This window comes from Eschrichtius robustus, chromosome 3 (assembly GCF_028021215.1).
Source record: "Eschrichtius robustus isolate mEscRob2 chromosome 3, mEscRob2.pri, whole genome shotgun sequence".
Taxonomy (NCBI): domain Eukaryota; kingdom Metazoa; phylum Chordata; class Mammalia; order Artiodactyla; family Eschrichtiidae; genus Eschrichtius; species Eschrichtius robustus.
In genome coordinates, this window is record NC_090826.1 from 94,367,251 (window position 1) to 94,389,110 (window position 21,860).

At 37.3% G+C, this 21,860-nt stretch overlaps 1 protein-coding gene across 1 annotated transcript; it reads left to right on the forward strand.

The window, feature by feature from the left end:
• Positions 1-4,790: 4,790 nt before the first annotated feature.
• Positions 4,791-6,047, forward strand: PRMT6 (protein arginine methyltransferase 6). Its single transcript, XM_068538090.1, has one exon. The coding sequence runs from the start codon at positions 4,809-4,811 to the stop codon at positions 5,934-5,936; it is 1,128 nt and encodes a 375-aa protein (XP_068394191.1). The 5' UTR covers positions 4,791-4,808; the 3' UTR covers positions 5,937-6,047.
• The last annotated feature ends 15,813 nt before the right edge of the window (positions 6,048-21,860 follow it).

The window sequence follows — 21,860 nt, forward strand, 5'->3', positions numbered from 1 at the left end:
ATCACCACCTTTTGTGTTCATTTTCTATAAAGGATTTTTTTTTGACAGAAGTGCCTCTTTCTATGCTGGCAGCTTCCAAGTAACTGCACCATGGCAAGAACTACATCATTTAATGAATATTCATGTCAAAGAGATATTTATAACATTGTTCGTCATTGTTCCTTTACCCTTTCCCAACACACACTTTGAGAATTATAATTAATTCTTGAAATTCTAAAGGAACTACCTTCAACTCTTATGCTAGGCTTTTTTTTTTTTTTTTGACATCTTTATTGGAGTATAATTGCTTTACCATGTTGTGTTTGTTTCTGCTGTATAACAAAGTGAATCAGCTATATGTATACATATATCCCCATATCTCCTCCCTCTGAAAAGACAACCCTCAGAATGGGAGAAAATATTTGCAAATGGAGCAACTGACAAAGGCTTAATCTCCAAAATTTACAAGCAGCTCATGCAGCTCAATATCAAAAGAAAAAACAACCCAATCCAAAAATGGGCAGAAGACCTAAATAGACATTTTTCCAAAGAAGATATACAGATTGGCAACAAACACATGAAAGGATGCTCAACATCACTAATCATTAGAGAAATGCAAATCAAAACTACAATGAGGTATCACCTCACACCAGTCAGAATAGCCATCAACAAAAAATCTACAAACAATAAATGCTGGAAGGGTGTGGAGAAAAGGGAACCCTCTTGCACTGTTGGTGGGAATGTAAATTGATACAGCCACTATGGAGGTTCCTTAAAAACCTAAAAATAGAACTACCATATGACCCAGCAATCCTACTACTGGGCATATGCCCTGAGAAAACCATAATTCACAAAGAGTCAAGTACTACAATGTTCATTGCAGCTCTATATACTAGGCTTTAAAGCACATTTTTAAACAACAGACCTTCAAATTAAAGAGGAAAAGAAATTAGAAATAAGTATTTGTGGGAGGAAATCACATCAGGACCCAAGGTAAAATAATACAAGAAAGAAAGTTGATAGTTAAAAGCAGTATAATACTTTACTTAAGTAAAAACAGAAACAAAAACATAAGATTAATAGATAACATAACATTAATACAAAAATATAAGCTCTTTAGGGGTAAGGATTTTTGTCTTTTTGTTTATTGATATGTCCCCTGTTTCTAGAATACTTAGTGCAGAGTAGAAGTCCAGAATGTTTGTTGAATAAATGAATGATTGGATAAATGCATGAATGTGTGTGATGCAGAAATCGACCATGGTTCTCACAGTCATACAAAACACATCTATGATCCTGTGTGTACTCAGGACTGCCAATCTGGAATGAGCAAATGGTTCAGATTCCAGCACAATATGCTAGATTCTTAATATAAAAGTGAGAAATAAAAAAATCTTGGTGTTCAAATGTCCATTGTCTAGCATGGAAAAGCCAGATGTACAAATAGCTTTGGTACAACGGGATGAGTGAAAAAAGTTATATATAAGGATTATTGGGCCACAGAGTGGTTGAAAAAGCTACCAAAAAATGATAACATTTGAGGACTACCTAAAAAGATAAGTGAGAGGACAAAGCAGTACCATACTCAAAGCAAAGTTACAAAAATATCAAAGTTTACACTGTTTTTGGAGAATAACTTTTAACTGTAATCTGTAGCAAGAAATATATATATATATATATATATATATATATATATATATATATATATATATATATAGTATACTTAACTGAAACAAGTTTTATGAAGTAATACCTTTATTCATTTTATGTATTTGATATTTTCTATTCTATTTTTTTTTTAATGCTGGTGAAGGTGTATTAAATCAATTTCAAGATCCATTTGAAAAACACTGGGTTTGCACATTGAATAGATGTGGTGAGTAGACCACTGGCATGAAAACACAAAGAACACTCTGCCGGCACAGCTCCAATTCTTCTCCCATCCGGGTGGTTAGCTGCTGAGATGCAATGCTTAGAGAAGGACTATGATCTGGTCCTCTTCTTACTCAAAACAACTCAGTGCGGTAGAAAAGACGAGTAAAGAAAGCGCTCTCTGTATCAAGCCAGAGTGCAGGAAAGGGAAGTGCCACAGGCCATTTTCTCTCTAATCTGGACAAAAAATTAGGGCTTGCCATTATTCTATCTAAAAGGGTTATGAGAGTTTGGAAAGGAAATCATCTCACATCTGGGATTATCCTAAATTTGATCTATATCTGGATTTATCTCAGAGTTTACCAGAGTCAAATTGTCACACTGCACTACAAAAAGCAAAACTCTTTTCTCCTTCCCCTGTGAATAACGATTTAATTGTTTCCACAACAGGCTTCACTGAAGACTATTAAACACTCTATACATGTCAGGCTCTGTTCTAGTGCTAGGAACTATAATAGTGGGGAAACAAAAGTCCAAGTCTCCTGGAGTTTATATTTTACAAAAAACAAATAGACAGATTACATACACTCAGCTAATAATAAAAGCTATGAAGGAAATAAACAGTGTCTTGAGTTAGAAAATAGTATTTAAAGTAGCCAGGGAAGGACCTTCTTAGGCGGTAATATTTAAGTTGAGGCCTGACAGATGAGGAGCCACTGAAGTGAAGTGCTAAGAAGAAAAACAGTTTTCCAGGTCCTGGAAGAGCATATGTAAAGACTTAAGACAGGAGAAAGGTGGAAGGCCTGTATATCTTGAGCCCAACAGGGAGCTGGGAAGAGAAGTATGCGATAAGATGGGAAGTTACTTGAAGTTACTGGATTGTTTCAGTAACTGGAAGAAGAAGTTACTGGAGAATGACATGGTCCAATTTAGATTTTTAAAAACTCATTCTTGTAGCTCTGTGGAGAATGGATTAGACAGGAGTATGATTAGAAGTTGAGAGATCTCTTAGGAGACTGATTTCCATACAAGTAAAAATGGGAAATTAGACTAGGGTGTAGGCAGTGGATAAGGAGAAAAGAAGATGGACTCAGATATATTTTGGAAGTAGAACTAACAAAATTTATATTCAGATATTTCTTAAAAAATACCACAAGTCAGTGAATTGGAAATAGGGTAGAGGAGTCAATGCATTTAAAAGAGGGAGGAAAAGATTTTGAGGACAGAAAGAATGGGAGAAGTATACACAAATTAACAGCCTAGAAGTAATATATTGAAGCAGTCACATTTTCAACTCTAATCCCATTCCTGCTCTGGGCCTCTATTTTCTTAAAACAAGATATCAAACTGGGCAGAGAGGAAATGCTCTGAGGATTTTTAGCCTTAAATGGTTGAGCCCAGGCCACCGAAAAAAGATAATTTACCCAATGAAAATAATGGAGCAAGATTTAACTAAAATCATTATGAATATTTCTCACTCTGGCTGCACAAATTTCCTGGGTAGCTTTTAAAACTGTATGTGCAAGCTCCACTGGAGTGGTTCTGATTTAATTAGTTTGAAGTGGGACACAGGCATAGGTATTTTTTAAAAGCTCCACAGAGGGTTCTTATGAGCAGCCAGAAAGCCCTGAGTTAGAAGTACAGCTGAGGATGTCAGGTCAATCAGCCTATTTCATTCAATGACAGATTAATAGAGAGAATGGGGTGAAGGAACTTTTCCCCCAGATAAGGAAAACAGGCTCATTGGTTTAAAAGACATAGTTTGAGACTACAAGAAAATAAAAGTCAATTTTCTTCGTGTGATTTTTTTAAGCTGGGAGAAAATTTTTTCTCACCTTACTTATGAAGAACACAGACACCCATATAGACATCACATGTATTTTAAAATGTATTTTATTTCTACTATGAACAACCAAGAGGGAAGAGATTAACAGCTGATAGTTGACTGAAAGGAAAATGAAAGAGGAAGAGGGGAGTACCAATCTCGCCCAGACAAGGAGATACACAGGAAAAAATGAGTTGAAGCAGAGAAGTGATCACAGGGGATGAAGGATTCAGTTACCTCTGGGGGAAAAAAAATAATTGGTTACCAGAATACACCTGGCAATGGGCTTCACTGTATCACACCACTGTTGCTTTTCAACTGCTCCTTGGTTTGAACCTTTCCAAGATTTAACTCTTGAATGAGCCACAGAATTACCAGAGCAGGACTAAGAGCCAAATAACCATTCTGCTAAAATAGAGACCAGACACTTAATTTTTCAACTGCATTGAAGACTCTTTGTTGCTGGTGAATGGGTAACTGAAGGCAAGAGTAGTTATATAGCTTGCCCTAATCATTCCATTAATTTGTGGTCTCACTGGAATCCGAACCAGGGTTTTACACTGTTGGGTTTTTACTTTGTTCCATTTACACCTTTGCATCCTAACTCCCCTGAAAACTTTGTTCCATTTACACCTTTGCATCCTAACTCCCCTGAGAACAGAGAAGAAAAACATGTAGTGCAATTTCCAAATCTCCACGTTTGGAGAGCTCTAAGAGTTGCAACTGTCCAGATGAGGCGGTAGTGTATGAACGGTGCCGCCCAGATAATCCTGTGTAATAAAAAATCTGGGAGTTGAGTAGACATGACAAAACATGGATTTATTAGTTTTAAGTGGGCGTGTCCACTTCAGGAAGGGAGTGAAAGCAAAAGAGAATCGAGGATCTAAGGGAAGGAGGAGGAACGTAAAGAATCATAGAATATGGGTGCGAGGTGGTGGAAGAGGGATTCCACGACACCAAAGCAGCAGGTAAAAGAGCAGAGTACAGCTCAGAGAAATCTGGCGGGCACTCGCCCGGTGCCCCGCCAGAAGCGGGCGGCACGAGCGCGCACTACAAATACCAGAAGCCCCAGCTTCCTAGAGCTCGCGCCGCGTCGCGCAACGCACGCCGGGAGCCGGCCCGAGCCGCCAAGATGTCGCAGCCCAAGAGAAGAAAGCTTGAGTCGGGGGGCGGCGGCGAAGGAGGGGAGGGAACTGAAGAGGAAGATGGCGGAGAGCTGGAGGTGGCCCTGCCACGACCCCGGAGGACTAGGCGGGAGCGGGACCAGCTGTACTACCAGTGCTACTCGGATGTATCGGTCCACGAGGAGATGATTGCCGACCGCGTCCGCACCGATGCCTACCGCCTGGGCATCCTGCGGAACTGGGCAGCGCTGCGGGGCAAGACCGTGCTGGACGTGGGCGCGGGCACCGGCATTCTCAGCATCTTCTGTGCCCAGGCCGGGGCCCGGCGCGTGTACGCGGTGGAGGCCAGCGACATCTGGCAACAGGCCCGGGAGGTGGTGCGGCTCAACGGGCTGGAGGACCGGGTGCACGTCCTGCCGGGGCCGGTGGAGACGGTGGAGTTGCCGGAGCAGGTGGATGCCATCGTGAGCGAGTGGATGGGCTGCGGACTCCTGCACGAGTCCATGCTGAGCTCTGTGCTCCACGCGCGGACCAAGTGGCTGAAGGAGGGCGGTCTTCTACTGCCGGCTTCCGCCGAGCTGTTCGTGGCGCCCATCAGCGACCAGATGCTGGAGTTGCGCCTAAGCTTCTGGAGCCAGATGAAGCAGCTCTACGGTGTGGACATGAGCTGCCTGGAGAGCTTCGCCACGCGCTGCCTCATGGGCCACTCAGAAATCGTGGTGCAAGGCCTGTCCGGCGAGGATGTGCTGGCCCGGCCGCAGTGCTTTGCTCAGCTGGAGCTGGCCCGCGCCGGCCTGGAGCAGGAGCTGGAGGCGGGGGTGGGTGGGCGCTTCCGCTTCAGCTGCTACGGCTCGGCTCACATGCACGGCTTTGCCATCTGGTTCCAGGTGACCTTCCCCGGAGGGGACTCGGAGAAACCCCTGGTGCTGTCCACCTCGCCTTTTCACCCAGTCACGCACTGGAAGCAGGCACTCCTCTACCTGAACGAGCCTGTGCAAGTGGAGCAAGATACGGACGTTTCCGGAGAGATCACGCTGCTGCCCTCCCAGGACAACCACCGTCACCTACGCGTGCTGCTGCGCTACAAAGTGGGCGACCAGGAGGAAAAGACCAAAGACTTTGCCATGGAGGACTGAGCGTGGCCTTCTCTCCCAGCTACCTCCAGAGGCGGCCAGACCTGCGCGATAGAGGCGGAGGGGGGTCGGAGGAGAAAGGGAAATCTCACGTGCAAGTAGGGGACATTATCATCCGTCTCCCTTTCCCCTTAGGGCTCCTGGGGAGGGAGAATAACTTCAGTCTCCCTTCGAGGAGATTCTTCTGGCGATATTTATTAAAAAGTGATTTCGATCCCCCTCAACAACCGAAACAGCGTGTTTATTAATGGCCCTTTAAGCCTCAAAAGCACGTGGTACCAAGCACTTGTATTTCTTTTGTTTCATGCAAAAAAGGGGGAAAAAAGGAAGAAAATGTCAGTTTGTGAAGGCTCCATGCACATCCCAGACACCTCACACCCTAAGTCTCAAACCAGGGAGGGGGTAAAGGGGTTTATAATTAGACTCCATAAATCTCCCATAGGACTAATATCTCTCCAGAGCCATATTTCCTCCCTTCCCAGGTGCCTCTAGGCTACGGTATTTCTTTCTCATTGTTTTTTTAAATAAATTTTACTACTGGTAACGTGGGAGAGGAGAATGAGGACAAAGTTTAAATAGCACTTACTACTTCCTTAGGGTGCTAGAGTCGATGAACACCTTCTCCATTAAGTGAAGTTTTATTTCACTTAATGGAGTAAGGTGTTCATCAACTCTAGCACCCTAAGGAATTGTACGGCACACCTAAGAAATCTAGAAGGTACATGTAGGAGAAAAAGACCTGAAAGATGGTGAAGTAGTATGGATGTTTTAATTGTCTTTACTCTTGAGATTTAACCAAGAAAATGTTCCATAATAAAATTTTTGTGTACTTCTTTAAAATAAACTGATACAGGAGGTTTCTTCTGATCCTGACCCAAGGGCTTATTTATCATCATGGGTGAATTATTTAAGCTTACTAAATTACGGAAAATATTTTCTCAGCTAGAAAATTAAACTCCCTCATTCAGAAGGATCATGTGATTTGGCCTACTTTGATCAAGTGAAAGTTTTTTAGTGTTTTTTTGGGGTTTTTTTTTCTTTTTAGCTCGGCTGAATGTGAAAGTTGTGAATTTAGGAAAATCATTTGTAATGAAGTGTGAATCATGTTATCAGATTTATTTTACCCATGTTTCCCTCCTTATCTCTGTGGCAAATAAAACATTGGCATTCGCTCTATTTTTATAGATGAAGTAAGTCTTGTGTACTGTTTGAGTTATAGATTTCACCTTTTTTAATATTGTTCCTAAAAACCGTGTTACAGCCCCTACAGAATATAGCTTAAGGATAATTCAACTATGCTTAATGTATGGTTTCTTCATACTAATAGCTTTTGTATGCTAATAGAAAACAGGTGTGAAAAACTGGTCTTCTGAAGTACTCTAACGTAGTTGTGTTATTTTAACTGAGTTTTTTTTCCTTTATTCATTGCTTATTAAAATATTCAATTATTACAACTAATTTTCTAAAATTTGGTATCAACACATGAGATCTACCATTATGAAGGGAAACATACATGTACAAAATCATCAACTTTACAAGATCCTTGAAGAGCAAGTAATACATTTATAGTTGTCACCATGTTGATGTTAGGATAGTTAGCTCATGTAAATGGTACAGTCATAGCAAGCTAGGCCTGGTTTAAGGTAGAGGTATAAATTACTTATGTTAGGGTCAACTATATTTTAAGTTAAACATTTATTTATTTAGCATTTTAGTGTACAGTTTTGAGTAGATTTCTGGTGTTTGTTTTAACTTCCTATAACAATCCCTTTGCTGTATGGGTACAGTATTGCCAGTATAAGCACACAAAGGGAACACCAGTTAAAACTTTGGGTAACTGTAGAAGTAAAAGGTAAGTATTTCATAATTACACAGAATTTAAAATTCTTATTGTTACTGTTTCCCCAAAGTAAGATGGATTATCATAAAAATACAGCTAAAGCCATTAGTCATGTGGCAACATAGCATAGTGGTTAAAATCTTGGACTCTGGAGCCAGACAGCTCATGCTGGAATCTAGGCTCCACCACTCTGTGTGACCGGGCAAAATACTTAACCTCTGTTTCTTCTCCAGTGCTGTCATGCAAATGGTGTAACAATCATACCTGCCCTATAGAAATGTGAGGATACCATGAGTTAACACATGCAAGCACATAGTGCCTGGTACATAATAAGATCTCAATAACTTCTTGCTGTTATAATTGTGGAAAAGTAATATGCAAACCTGGAGCAGCTGGACACATAGAAAATGTGATACAGAATAAATTAGTCAACATTTTGATTTTTTTACAGGTGTTGTTTGACAGTACGAGCATGGCCGTATATGACGAGCAATGTATGACACTGGACACCAGATGATCCAAAGGAGCCTAAACCCTGAAGTGAGGATTCTTCCAGAAGGATGAGGTTGTGAGATGCACCAACACTCAGGCACTGTCCAAGCTCTGTATGAACTGGTACTGATTGCTTAGGGTCATTTGGGTCACAGGAAGAAACTACCAGCCCTAAGGAGAGAAAAACATGGTGAAGTCCTACCTGCTTTCCTCAAAGAGCTTACATTTATTTAGCACTGTGAAACTTTCCAGATATTTTCATTAACTCACTGGACCAATGGACATTTTATTCAGTATACAATATAATAGTAATTGTGATAAGTGCTTAGGATATAAACCAGTAAAACATAGTTTCTCCTTCAAATAGGTATGTTCACAGGATAAACCAGAAAGTAAAGTAAACAAAAAATAATGGGCAAAAGACTGGATGGTGTAGGTGTTAGGGAGGGCAGGTAATTATCTTCACATTACATACTAGGAAAAAAGAGTTACACAGATTTTGAAGGATTTAGCCTTAGGTTACGTAACTAATTCTTGACAGTTTAACACAAGTCTTTCTATTCCTAGCCCACAAAAGACCCCTTAGATTAAGGAAGTCTCACTGGAGACCTGTCTCACAGGCCTCAAAGAGCCACCACCTTCAGTATATAGGATCTTCAGGTTGACCAATACTAGGCACTCACGAAGCATTCCCTGTTCCCGTTCCCCTAACAGAGCTAATCAAATGTGGCACTTTCTGAGGCACCCCAGGAGACTGAATCCTCAACATAGTAGCAAAGGTAGACAAACTCTGCCATTCTACTTGGTGCTTGATGCTGGACAGCAGAGAGACATCTGACCAGGTGGTCATTCATTTAATGATTTAATAAATACCAACTATCTAACAGTTAAGTAAGCAGATCCTACTCTCAAAAAACTGGGGTATGGTGGGGAGTAGAATTACCTACATCAATAATCTGCATTCATTCTTTAGCCTGGAAAGATTTCATTCCAACTAAATCTTACCCCTGCTGAAGCAAGGATAGGAAGCCAGCCCTGTTATCAATTTCATTCTTGAAATTTCACCCAAGTGCAAAAATACTCCTTATCATCACATAGATTATGAGCTCCTCAGAGAAAAATTTCTCTATGGTGTTAGTTCCAAAAATAAATCTATGTCCTCCATATAACTGGTTTGTTTCAGCTAACGGACACAATATTTTGGGTAGATGACTCTTCTCACATTGGCTACTAGAAAGTTGAGCCAAATTTATAGTTCACTTGCGTTTTTTTTTAGCTTTATATCTGGCTACATTTCCATAACCCAGTTTTTTTTCTTGATTTATCCCTCTCAATAAATATTAATGTTTTGTTAGAATTTATGTATCTTTGTTCTCTTCTAACACTTTCTGGCCTTAAAATATTTTCCTACTTTTTGGAATACCTGCAATAGTTCTGAGGGTGAGGAGGTTGGAGAAAAGGCCAGAGGACCCTGATGTATGCCCCCTTTATTTTCTATGAAACGTGATGTCCAAAGTTGTTCATGTGGATGGAAAGCTGATTGGATCCCATCCTTTTAGCCAACCTACAGCATTTTACGCTTTGTAGAATCAAGATTTCTGAATGTGTGACAGACTCAGACATGTAGACAATCTTGAGGAAACCTTGAATATTCTGCAGCTCTTTGTAAGCCTAGAACAGGCCCTAATTGCATCTTAAACACAACCGTAGAGTTGTAGATTGCCAAACCCCTTCCAAAAGCGTGTGAAATAGTTTAAAGTGATGATAAAGAGGAAGGAAGGACATAATGAGACTATTTCTCATATATCATATGTGCTTGTAGGGAAAGATTTGAAACAAAGAATCTAAACCTAACTAAACACAAAGAGAATTTTCATAAAAATTAAGACATCAACAGTTACATGGGAATTGTGCTCCTTGGAGAGCTTTCATAATTAAATTCATCGTTATTGATAATAATAACTTTGGGGAAAGACTGGTGAGATTTCAGTTAGATAGCTTTTTAACTCTAAAAACGATCACTTAGAAATTTAGAATACATAGAACTGGGGGCGGGGGGGCAGAATTCCTCCTTCTCTTTCTATAGGCTGTCCCCTGCAAGGAAAGGAAGGATAGAAAAAAGAAAGTGAGATGGAAAGAAATCCTCTCCACACATTTTTAAATACTTTACAGGCATTCCTGCAGTCACATGATATATGTATTTGTAAAAACCTTCACATTCTGCAATATTATACACTAAAAATAACAAACTTATGGAAAAATTAGGTTGGGTGGACCATCACAACCTATGAAATTTTGTAACCAAGAGCACTAAGAACACTAATTCTAATAAAAATAGTAGCAGTTTAAAAAGATGTTAACCCTAATAAATAAACATTGCAGTAAATAAGACAGCTTGATGAAAGAGCATAAGGAAGAGTTACAGAGACAAAGCAAAATGCCCAAAGATGAGGAGAAGGCTTCATAAACCTTTCTAGGACATAGAGCATGTGGCTGAACAGAGCCAAGAGGAAGAATGTAGGGTGTGCCATATTCCTCTTTGGCTAGCTGCATTTACTTGTGTATGTGTACTCTGTGTTCTGTGGGTGCTACCTGGTGGTGTTAAATATTAATGATGGGAATGATCACGTATGAATCAATCACCTTCCACATTATGTTTGGACATTGTTCCTCTACTTACCAATATCATTTGAGTTCATTATTTTACAGAAACATACACTGTAGCAAAACATTCTGTCCTTTGTTTGATTTCCAGAAATTATAAAGTACTTCAAAATTCCATTGGGTTTATGGATCTTTTCAATGTGGGTTTTTTTAAAGGAAAATGGAATGGAGTGGAAGATTTACAGGTGGCTGTAACCACCCTTTAGCATGAATCTATTTATTTTATTATTTTGGTCACCAGGAAAGATTCAACAGGAAAGGGGAATAGAAATTCTGGCCTGTGTAGAGTGGAAGGAAAATAGTTGAGTATCCAGAAGGTGGTTAGATAGTGGGATTGAGGATAATCGGTATTTTTCTAGAGCCAAAGGTAGCATAAAAAACACCTTGGGGTCAAAGAGACCTGAAAGTTAGGAGAGAAGCACATAAATAAAGGTTAGGATACCCATGCATACACTTTGCCTACATCACAATATCCTTAGGGTAAGCTTTTCTGAAGTCATGGGCTCAGAACATAACTCAGATTATTTTGATCGATTACAAATAATTGCTTATTTTGATACCTGTCCTTAATCTCTCTTTTCAGCTTAGATTCTAAACTTATTCAAAGACTCTTCTATGTAAGAACTTCCTAATCGTCTCAAATTTATGAACAAACCCTTCCAACCTCCATTATCTCAAGTGATGTGCAGCTTAGTAATGGGTGGTATGGAGTGGGATGACATTAGACCTTTTTTAAAAAAACACTTGCAGCTTTGCTCTTGGTAAAACTTATATTTAAGAACAAAGTACAGAGTTTTAACTTTAACTTATATATGATGTTAGAGAAAGGATTAAGAACCCCAAATGGTAAAAAAATTCATTTTATGCATTCACTGGAGCCAGACTTTTACCAGGAATTTCTATAAAGATAACAAACTCCTTATTTTAATGCAAACTCACTCTACCATTATTTATCATCTGGTGAATTATAAAAATAGGAAACCTTTAAATGGTTAAGTATATACAGTAAAAGAATTAAAAAGAGAGGATTTGGAAAATCCACAGATTAAATACACAGTCCCTGAAGAACTGAGAATTTACTCTAGTTAGAATAATTAGGGGAAAACAGAGAGAATGACAGCAATTACAACAAGGGGATTTTAATATGAAATGAAATTAGAAACTAGCAGGAACTGTACAGTTCGTAATAAACAGAATTCAATATTAGCTAGCTTTGCTTAAACCCCAACCAGGGGAATTTCAACCAGGGCTCTCCCATACATTATTATAAAATAGGTTCACATATAAATTAATTCCATGGTCTTGGGTCCAAGAAAAAATAGGCTTCAGGATGGTGCTCTATGTAGTTAGAAGACAGAACAATTGAGTTGCTCTAAGCAATAAGACAAGATTCTTAAAAGTAAAACTAGACCAATAAAGGATGTGGTCATTGCACCACCCCCATAAATAGTGATGTTATTTAAGACATTAAAATGATATATTATTCAGTGCTAAAATATGTGATATGGTTGTTAGGGAGATATAATTTTTCATTTTTTGATTCATTATCTGATTTATACCGGATGATAAAGCATTCATAGGGACACATAGTGAAAATAGCATATGCTGAAACTTTATGCCAAATGATGTTCTAAAGCACCAGCTACACTTCTCAGCATGTAGAATGTTTTTATGCAATAATGGCATATTAATCATAGTATGCAAAGTCCCATTAAAATCAATGATGTATTAACTTTGTTTACTTCATATGAGTGATACATAATAAAATAATGTTCTGTAAAGAGTGGCTTTCATCCCAAGGAAAACTTCATATCATAAATTTTCATGTAAAAGAAGCTTCTTTTGTCAGACATGCCACAGCATACATAGAGATAAATAGTCATGATACTTACATCAAGCATCTTTATTAATTTTTAAATAATTATTGAGTGCCTAACATGTGCTAGATGCACTTTAAGTACATTATTTTATTTACTCCTTGAAATAGCTCTGTAAAGTAGTTCTATTATCAATCCCATCTTACAGATGAGAAAACAAAGCATGAAGTTGGGTGAATTGCCCAAGGCCACATGGAGAGTAAGTGGCAGAGCTTGGAACTCATCACCTAAACTCTGAGCATCTAAACTACTACACTATATATCCTGTCCATGATGCCTGTGTCCTCAAGATTTAAGGTGACTTCAGTAGGCACTTAAAATAGACTCGTCATTGTCTTAGACTGGGATCTTGTAAAAGCGTTTATCAGGAAGTATTCCCAGAAAATGCTAGAAGGACAGCTGGGAAGCAGGACTAGGAAGGGAAGGAGATCTGGCTACCATGTGATATTAAGCCAAGTCCCAAGAAAGGGAACTTTGTCTCAATCCTGCAGAGATGCTCTGAAGACGGCATAGATTACACGTGCTGCTCCTAATTAGGGACATGTGTGACCTGTGCTGTCTCCAGAGCATCTCTGCAACACTCAGACCTTCTCACCCATCAGACATTGGCTAATGACTGACCCTAGAGGGACATCAATTCCTAGGCATTTCCCAGCTCTCAAGTGGGCAGGCATAACTGTTTCCACAGCCTAAGGGCAGTCCCCCAGCTAAGGGTCGACAGTGCAAAAGGTTAAGAGTCAAAGTTCTGGGGGAGCAGATGTACCCCCAAAAAAAGGGAAAGGATACAAAGCCACAAAAAGTAGAATAAGTGGATTACTTATAGGGTATTGCTATTGTCATAAATATCCATTCTAAGATTCCTTTACATTCTAAATACTTAAGACACATTTGTTTTATGTCCCTCTTTATCATCAGATTTTTTAAAACTGCATGAATAAAATACAAATATATTTAGAAGGAAAAAGTTGATCTCCCATTCCTCCTAGTTTAGAATGTATCTTTCTACTATGTAGACTCATACACATATTTATGTAGTTTTTTTACAAATATGTAGACATATTATTCATATTACTCCAAAAATTATTTTAGGTCAAAATATATATCCTGAATATTCCTTGAAGTCAAGACATGTATAAATAACTTATTAAGAGCAAATAAAAATGTATGGTATACATAATCCGTAATTTATCCAACCAATTTTCTATTGATAAATAGTTGTTTGCAATTCTTTGCTACTACAAATTATACTTACCCTTCTTTCTATTCTCTTCCTAAGTGATCTCATCCAGTCTCATTACTTTAAATAGTGTACCATCTATATGCTGATGACTTCCCAATTTATATTGTCATCCCTGACATTTCTACTGAGTTTCAGACTCATATATTCAACTGCTCAATTGTCATCTCCACTTGGACAGAACAGGCATAACCTAACGTAACCAAGTATTTTATATATAATATATGTATATATATATAATTATATACATAATTTTACCATATGTGTATATTTCTCTAAACAGCATATTCTTAAGTTTTGCTTGTTTGTTTTTTCAGAACCGCTATATATGTATCGGATGTATTTTTTAAATAGCCAGAACCTCTCACTACCCTCTATCCAACTTTATCTTTAGTCAAGAGTTGATATGCTCCCTGAAAACATGATAACAGCATAGATCATCACATCAGATCATGATCATCGGTGAGTGTTTATTGAATGCTTATTATATGAGAGTACTATTTTTGGTTTTGGTATATCAAGAAGCATAGGACAAGGTCCCTATTCTGAAGGAGCTGTGTCTGAAATGGAGAGCAAGCATCTCAACTTCTTAAAGACAACTAGTATGATAATATAACATACTTTCAATAACAAATGAATCACAGAGACAATTGCTATTATAAGAGTTTGGTCACTGCACAATGGGAGAATCAGAGCTTCTCACTGAAAATGGAGGAATGGAACCACATCTTGCTGATTCACAATCATGGCAAGATCTCCCTGAGGGACTTTCCACCCAGAACATTCTTTCATTAGACTGCATGTTCCACTCTCTCTCTCTCAGTTCTCTTCTCAAGTGTCACCTCAGAGTAGCTTTCCTTGATTACCATGATGAAAAGAATCCTCTTTTCTACCACAGATACCATTTTCCCCTTGTTATCTGAAATTCAGTTGTTTACTTGTGTATAGTCTTTCTCACAACGTAAGATTCACAAGCGATGAAATCTTGTCTGTCTCATTCATCATTGTCTATACATTGCCTAAAACATTATCTGGCACAAAGTAGGTATCCAATAAATATTTGTTGAGTAAAGGGACCTTGTAAATCAAATGGAACTTACATTAGAGGACAGAGTAGCCATTCTAGGCAAGGACAATGGCTTGAGAAACAAGTGCTCCTTAGAGAGTTATTTGCAAACATGATCCATCAATGGCTTTCTACTGTCTACATGGAAATTTTAATAATACCTGGGATACTGATAATAACACTAATGGACCGTGCAAATGATTCAGCTTGACACTATTAGAATAATTCCTAGCCAGTTTATAGCCATTGAGCCTTCTCCTAGGTCTCCCAATTTTTCCTGAGCACACAGAATAAAGCTTGTCAGAGGAAGTCGGTTGAATCTCTAGAAATAAGATATTGCAAGGCATTAGACAAATGAAAGTGTTGATAGGACTTTCAGAATGACTGTCTTGTTTTTCAGGATTTCCATGAACAAAAGAGAAAGACTAAAATTTATGACAAAGAATGAAAATAAAACCAAGGTCTAATTTGTTAAAGATGATGAAAACTTTTTTTCCAACACTATATTTTGACAACAAGTTTAGTCAGATTTCTCCCTAACTACTGTTTGACGAGTGTCTGCCAGTCTTCTCTTCCCCACCAGGCCTGAGTGGACAAGATCCTACAAAACTGCCAAAAGGCCACTGAAGGAATTACAGACTGCTGTGCTCTTCATTCACTGTCATCACCCATGCTGCCCAGTCTGTGCCATGAGATCACCCCTGATCTTGTCCATTTGCGTTAGCATGAGTCTGCATTTCTTCCTTTGAGGAAGGAAAGAAGCAGGATCTTCTCAATTACTGCTCTGATTGGGTAAATCTCATAAAAGATATGCTTTATGAGAGACTACAGTAAGAGGCAGCAACCACAGAGTGAGGCTACATACCAATATATTTTGATAGGATTTTACTAAGAACCATTTTGAAAAAAATTCATCTATTTTAATAGTATTTTTTTTTTAATCAAGAAAGCAATGCAAGGTGATCACAGCAAATTTCAAACTGCAAGAAACATGAGAAAAAATAACATATTACCCATAGTTTCACCCCCTAGAGTATTTTCCATTCCAACTTTTATGTATGCCTGTTTTTGAACTTTATAAAAATAGCATCCTGCTGTCTTCTACAACTCTTAATTTACTTAATTGTCACACCGCATGTTTTATCTTCCAAATAGCACTATTACCACTTGAAATTATTTTATTCATTTCTTTACTTCTATATTGATTTTCTCCAAATAAAAATCTACATTTTATAGAGAACAAAATTATTTTCTCTCTTATGCACTCAAGAAATTAATTAATAAATAAATGTCAGATTAATATCCTTATAAATATCACCTCATATACTGGTATTTTCATTTCTTTAGGATAGATTTCCCTAAGTATTTTGCTTACTTTCAATTCTAATAAATTCTGGTAGATTGCTTTATGAAGGGTTGTCATAATACAGATTCCCACCAAAAATATCTCAAAAAGTCTGTCTCTTGATACCCTCACTCACCTAGATTTTATTGATCTTGTTTTTTTTAATCTTATGGGTAAAAACGCTAGCTTCTTATGTTTAATTTTATTACCCTAACTTCTACCAGTTGAGAATCTTTCCTTATATTCATTGGTCCTTTGCATTTCATTTTCTGTGAATTTACTATTTATTTTACCCATTTTCCTATTGAATTTTACAGGTATTGGGAGGATCTTTGTTAATTAGGAGTAGTCTATCATATGTGTTATAATTCATTCATTTAATTTCCTTTACTTCATTAATTTTGGGTCACTCAGAACTTTTCCATTTTAATGAATCCAAATCTAGTAGTTTTGTAATTGCTTCTGAGTTTCTTTTCTGACTAAGAAGATTTTTCCTAATTGAAAGTTGGGGAAATACTCCCAAATTATCTTTTATTTTCATTATTTAATTTAAAAATTTAGATATTTAATTCCTATTTAATTTGTGTTTTGTTTTTTTCCAACTTCAAGTAAGAATTGTTTTATTTTCAATGTAAAAGCATAGAATGCACTTAATGCTACCAGATTTCACTTTTAGCGTAAGTTGGATCAATGTTTTTCATAAAATATCTCAGCATTTCAGAAGTATGAAAAAGTATAAGTTTAATAATAGATTACATGGGAGAAAGAGGAAAAGCTACGTAAAAGAAAATGCATGGAGAACAGCAGTAGATAGATTTTCAACAAAAAGAAAGGGAGAGAGAGACAGTTTGGAAAGTCAAAAAATGCCCAGAAGATAGATACAGAAGAGTCAAAATGTCTGAGAAAGAAAAGAATCTAACAATATGACCAGCAGTGTAAGCAAAATTTATCATTATTAATACTTTAGATTCAAAAAGTATTGTTTTGTATCAGTTATTTTCCTGCCTAAGCCAACTCTGATGCAGTCTTTTTAATGATGGGTAATTGTTTCTAAGATAGTTTGACATACACTATTCTCTTAAATTAAAAGATTGGTTATATTCTTAATGCTTGTATTTATTATTATTTATTCTCAATATTAATAAACATTTTATTTTAAAATGTACAATTTTTAATATTTTAAAATTTATTTTAAAATTTAAATATTAATTTATTTTAAAATTTATGAATACTGTTTTTAAACTTAAGATGTTTACAAATTTTTAAAAGTTTCAAGATAGCCCTGAAAAAAGAAAATATTAGATGATTGATCCAAATAATATGCAGTATTAATTTCCAGAAAGAAAACATTAAAATATAGCTGAATTTATGTTTAAATGGTATGGATAAATGCATCCGGTGGGCCTCATTTCTGCACACATAAAGGTTTCTTTCAGTGAGATTATAACCAAGAATGAAATTCTCCAAACAAAATGGGACAAGTATTTTATAGATACTGAGTCATTTGGGTTATGTTGCCAATGCCATTTTTTTAAATATATAGAAAAATTACTTTTTTATGATATCAGTTTTCTCTATATTTGACTGGAATATTTTTGTCACTACAAGGAAGAATCCATGAGCAAATTTCCCCTAATGTGAAAGTTTCTTTCTAGGATTAAATTTGATCATCAAGGAATTTACCCATTGGGGTCCATTTTGCGTTCAACTAATTTGCCCTCTTAATCAAATATGCGTACATGTGCACACACACAGACTTTGTAGAAATACTTGAAACAAACCCAGAAGGTAACATCTGCTGGGTAAATGTGATTCAGTTCCTGAGAAACATGGTGGTATCATCCCAGTAAGCATCATGCAATTCCTGGCTCCTTTCCTTTGCTCATGCTGCCACCCTTGCCTGTCTAGAATGCCCATCTTGTCCCTTTTCCTTTGCATGTCCAACCTTTAAGATCCTGCTTCAGTTCCACCTCCCATTCTATTTCCTTTTCTTCCCTGATGGAAGGAATCTCTTCACAATCTCTCATTATACTTTACCTGCTTCACTCTTTGGGGTCTTACCTGTGTCTGCTTTCGTGTAGTTCTGTTGTCCTGGAGGGCAAAGAACTTTCCTATTCATCTTTACATGCTGCACCTTGCCTAGGATATAGTATTTGATTGTTTTTATTCTATAACACTCTCTGTTTCTTCCTGTTCCTCATAAGGGAAGAGTGTTTTTGTACTTTAAGGCACAGTTCCTGGCTTAACTGATTTTAGAAAGGGCTTAGATGAACTTGGCATCCCATATGTTAGAAAATTCTATTACTAAAAGGAAATCAAAATACTGTATCCCAAAGAGAAGATGGTATATTTTTAATTGAACAATAACTTTGAGACTAAGTTCTGTCTGGCAAAAAAAAATATATATATATATCTATTTATAAAATAAAATTGAACATGTTACTGTTCCTCAAATAAAACCTTAACCAATTTACAACAAGTTTTACTGGGAAGAAATTCATCCAAAACTGCAATGCATATGCCAAGTTCTGCTATAATGTGTTAAAATTGCTTCAGTATAATGTTTGTGGTCCATCCATATCTAATCTATCCATTTGAAATGTAACATTATTATAAAGTGTAATTATTTCCAGAAACCTTAAAATAGGAAGTGTTTTTAATTAAACATTTGTCTCACAATATATTAACTGTAGGTCACTTTATCTCAGAAATATTAGGCAATATTTTAACTAGATCTTGACAAAAATGCATTAAATCTATTTTTTAAAATGTTTTATTACTTGCAAGTTTCAGCCTGATGTGATTTGAAAATAGCCAAGTTATAAACCCTTGAAAATTGGAGTTTATAATGGAAATACTGACAGACCCTTAACTTTTAGGACGAATGTGCTGCTGTAATAACATTTGCTGTTGCCGCCTGAGTCAGTGTTGCAACATGACTGGGGTGCTAGATGTGGTATTTCAAATATGAAACCGGTTGAATACTTGCTGAGATATTCTCCCATTTCTAAAATTTTAGAAAACTCATTTCTTGTTTTGGGAACTCCTTTTATCTCAAAAGTTATTGTAATGAACAAGATGGAGGCCCTATTTTTCTACTTACTGCAATATCTCCTTGGTTATCTCATCTTCCCCCATGGCTGGTTTCCACAAAGGCTTCCTGTCTCAGTATATTGCACCTCTATCCACCAGTTAGTTATTCAAACCAGAAAATTAGAGGTCAGTCTTAACTCATATGACATCTTTGGCACATTTGATTGGCTGTAAATACTGAGGGCTTTACTACCAAAATATATTTTGAAACCATTTTTTTTTTTTTTTAATTTATTTTTGGCTGTGTCGGGTCTTAGTTGCGGCAGGCACAAGGGATCCTTGTTGAGGCATGCGGTATCTTTCCTTGCAGTGCGCGGGCTCTTCGTTGTGGTGCGCGCGCTTCTCTCTAGCTGTGGTGCGCGGGTTTTCTCTTCTCTAGTTGTGGCGCACAGGGTCCAGGGCACGTGGGCTCTGTAGTTTGTGGCACGCGGGCTTAGTTGCCCCGAGGCATGTGGGATCTTAGTTCCCTGACTAGGAATCAAACCCACGTCCCCTGCATTGCAAGGTGGATTCTTTACCACTGGTGAAGAAAAGTTCTTAATATTTATAGAATTCCAGCAAATAAAGCAGTAGAAATGATAGAATGAGAAAATCATCATTCCGCAACCCACAATGAAATGATAGATCTCTGCAATGATTATCCATAGTTGCTAAAACCAGGGTGGGAGTGGTTAATGGAGAATTTTATATTGAAGGAATCAGGCTGACATGCTCAGAATCAAATGTACTAATCACTAAAATTGGGAAAACCAGTTACTATGTGTCTTAAAACATGATGAAAGCAACAGGAAGTTTACTTGCCTAAAATATTGAATCTGAATCTAGTCAGCCCTCTAGATTTATGGAAAGTAAAGGGAATGAAGGAATAAGTTAACACCATGAAGAAGCAACCAACCAAATCCAGAATCTGAGAAGTCTACAGAAAAACAGTGGCCTAATTTCTCCAACAAATCAATGTCGTACGAAAGGCAGTGATGATGGGGAGGGGTGGTTTTATAGACTAAAAGAGTCTTAAGAGACATAACAACTGAATGCAATATGAGTACCTAACTGGATCTGATTCAAGGGAACCATTTGTAAAAATCATATTTGAGGCAATAGGGAAATTCAAATATGAATTTTATCAAAAATATTAAGAAATTATTGTTTACTTTTTAGGTATGAAAATGGCAATGAGGTTATTTCAAAAAAATGTTCTTATCAGAGAAACATAATGAAGTATTTGTGGGTGAACCGGCATGATACATGGGTTTTGCTTTAAAATACTCCAGGAAAATAAAAGGAGAGATGAAAGAAGGAAGAAGATCAACATATACTGGTAAGTGTTTTAGCAGGGTGATGAGTACACAGGGTTCATTATGCTATTTCCTTTATTTTGTGTATATTTGAGATTTTCCCTAAAAGATCATTTTTAGAAGGTCATTTAGGTTCTGCGGAAAAGAAAGACAATAACTTGGCAAAGGTGGCCATAGTGAAATATACATATTTGTGATATATTTAAATTAATAGGAATTGTTAATTAACTGGAGGAAGAGGTGAAGGAAAAAAGAGAAATCAATGGTGATTCCTTGGTTTTTGGTTTGAGAAACTGAATAAATAATAGTGCCATTTACTGAATTAGTTTAGACTACAGAGAAGCAGGTTTGGGGATGGATTAAAAACCCAATTTAATTTCAGACACTGAGACCTGTATTAGTTTTCTATGGGTGCTGTAACAAATTGCCACATACTTAGCATCTTAAAGCAACACAATGTATTATCTTACAGTTCTGAAGGTTAGAAGTCTAAAATCAGTCTCACTAAGCTAAAGTCAAAGTGTCAGCAGGGCTGATTCCTTCCGGAGGCTCCAAGGGACAATCTGTTTCCTTTCCTTCTCCAGTTTCTAGAGGCTGTCCTCACTCCTTGGCTTCCTCTTTTCTCCTTCTACCTCCATGGTCATATCACCTTCTCTGTCTTTCACCTTCTTTTCTCCCTTTTATAAGGACCCTTTTGATTACATTGGGCCTACCAGGATAATAATCCAGGATAAGATCCTTCATTTAGTCTCACCTGCAAAGTCCCTTTTGCCATGTAAGGTAACATATTCACAGTTCTGAGGATTAGGACATAGACATTTTTGGGGGCCATTATTCAGCCCATCTCAAGGTCTAATATGTCTGAAGTGCCTATTAGGTATCCTAGTAGAAAAGTCGGTTGGATAGTTAGATATGAATGTAGATGTCAAAAGAGGGAACTGAGAGTCTAAATTTGTGAGTCATAAGCATACAGGTATGACTTAAAACCAAGTAATGTTTGAGTCTGAGGAATTCCAAG

What these genes read in the sequence shown, in the direction of transcription:
- PRMT6 (XM_068538090.1), top strand. Translation starts at nt 4,809, where the DNA reads ATGTCGCAGCCCAAGAGAAGAAAGCTTGAGTCGGGGGGCGGCGGCGAA.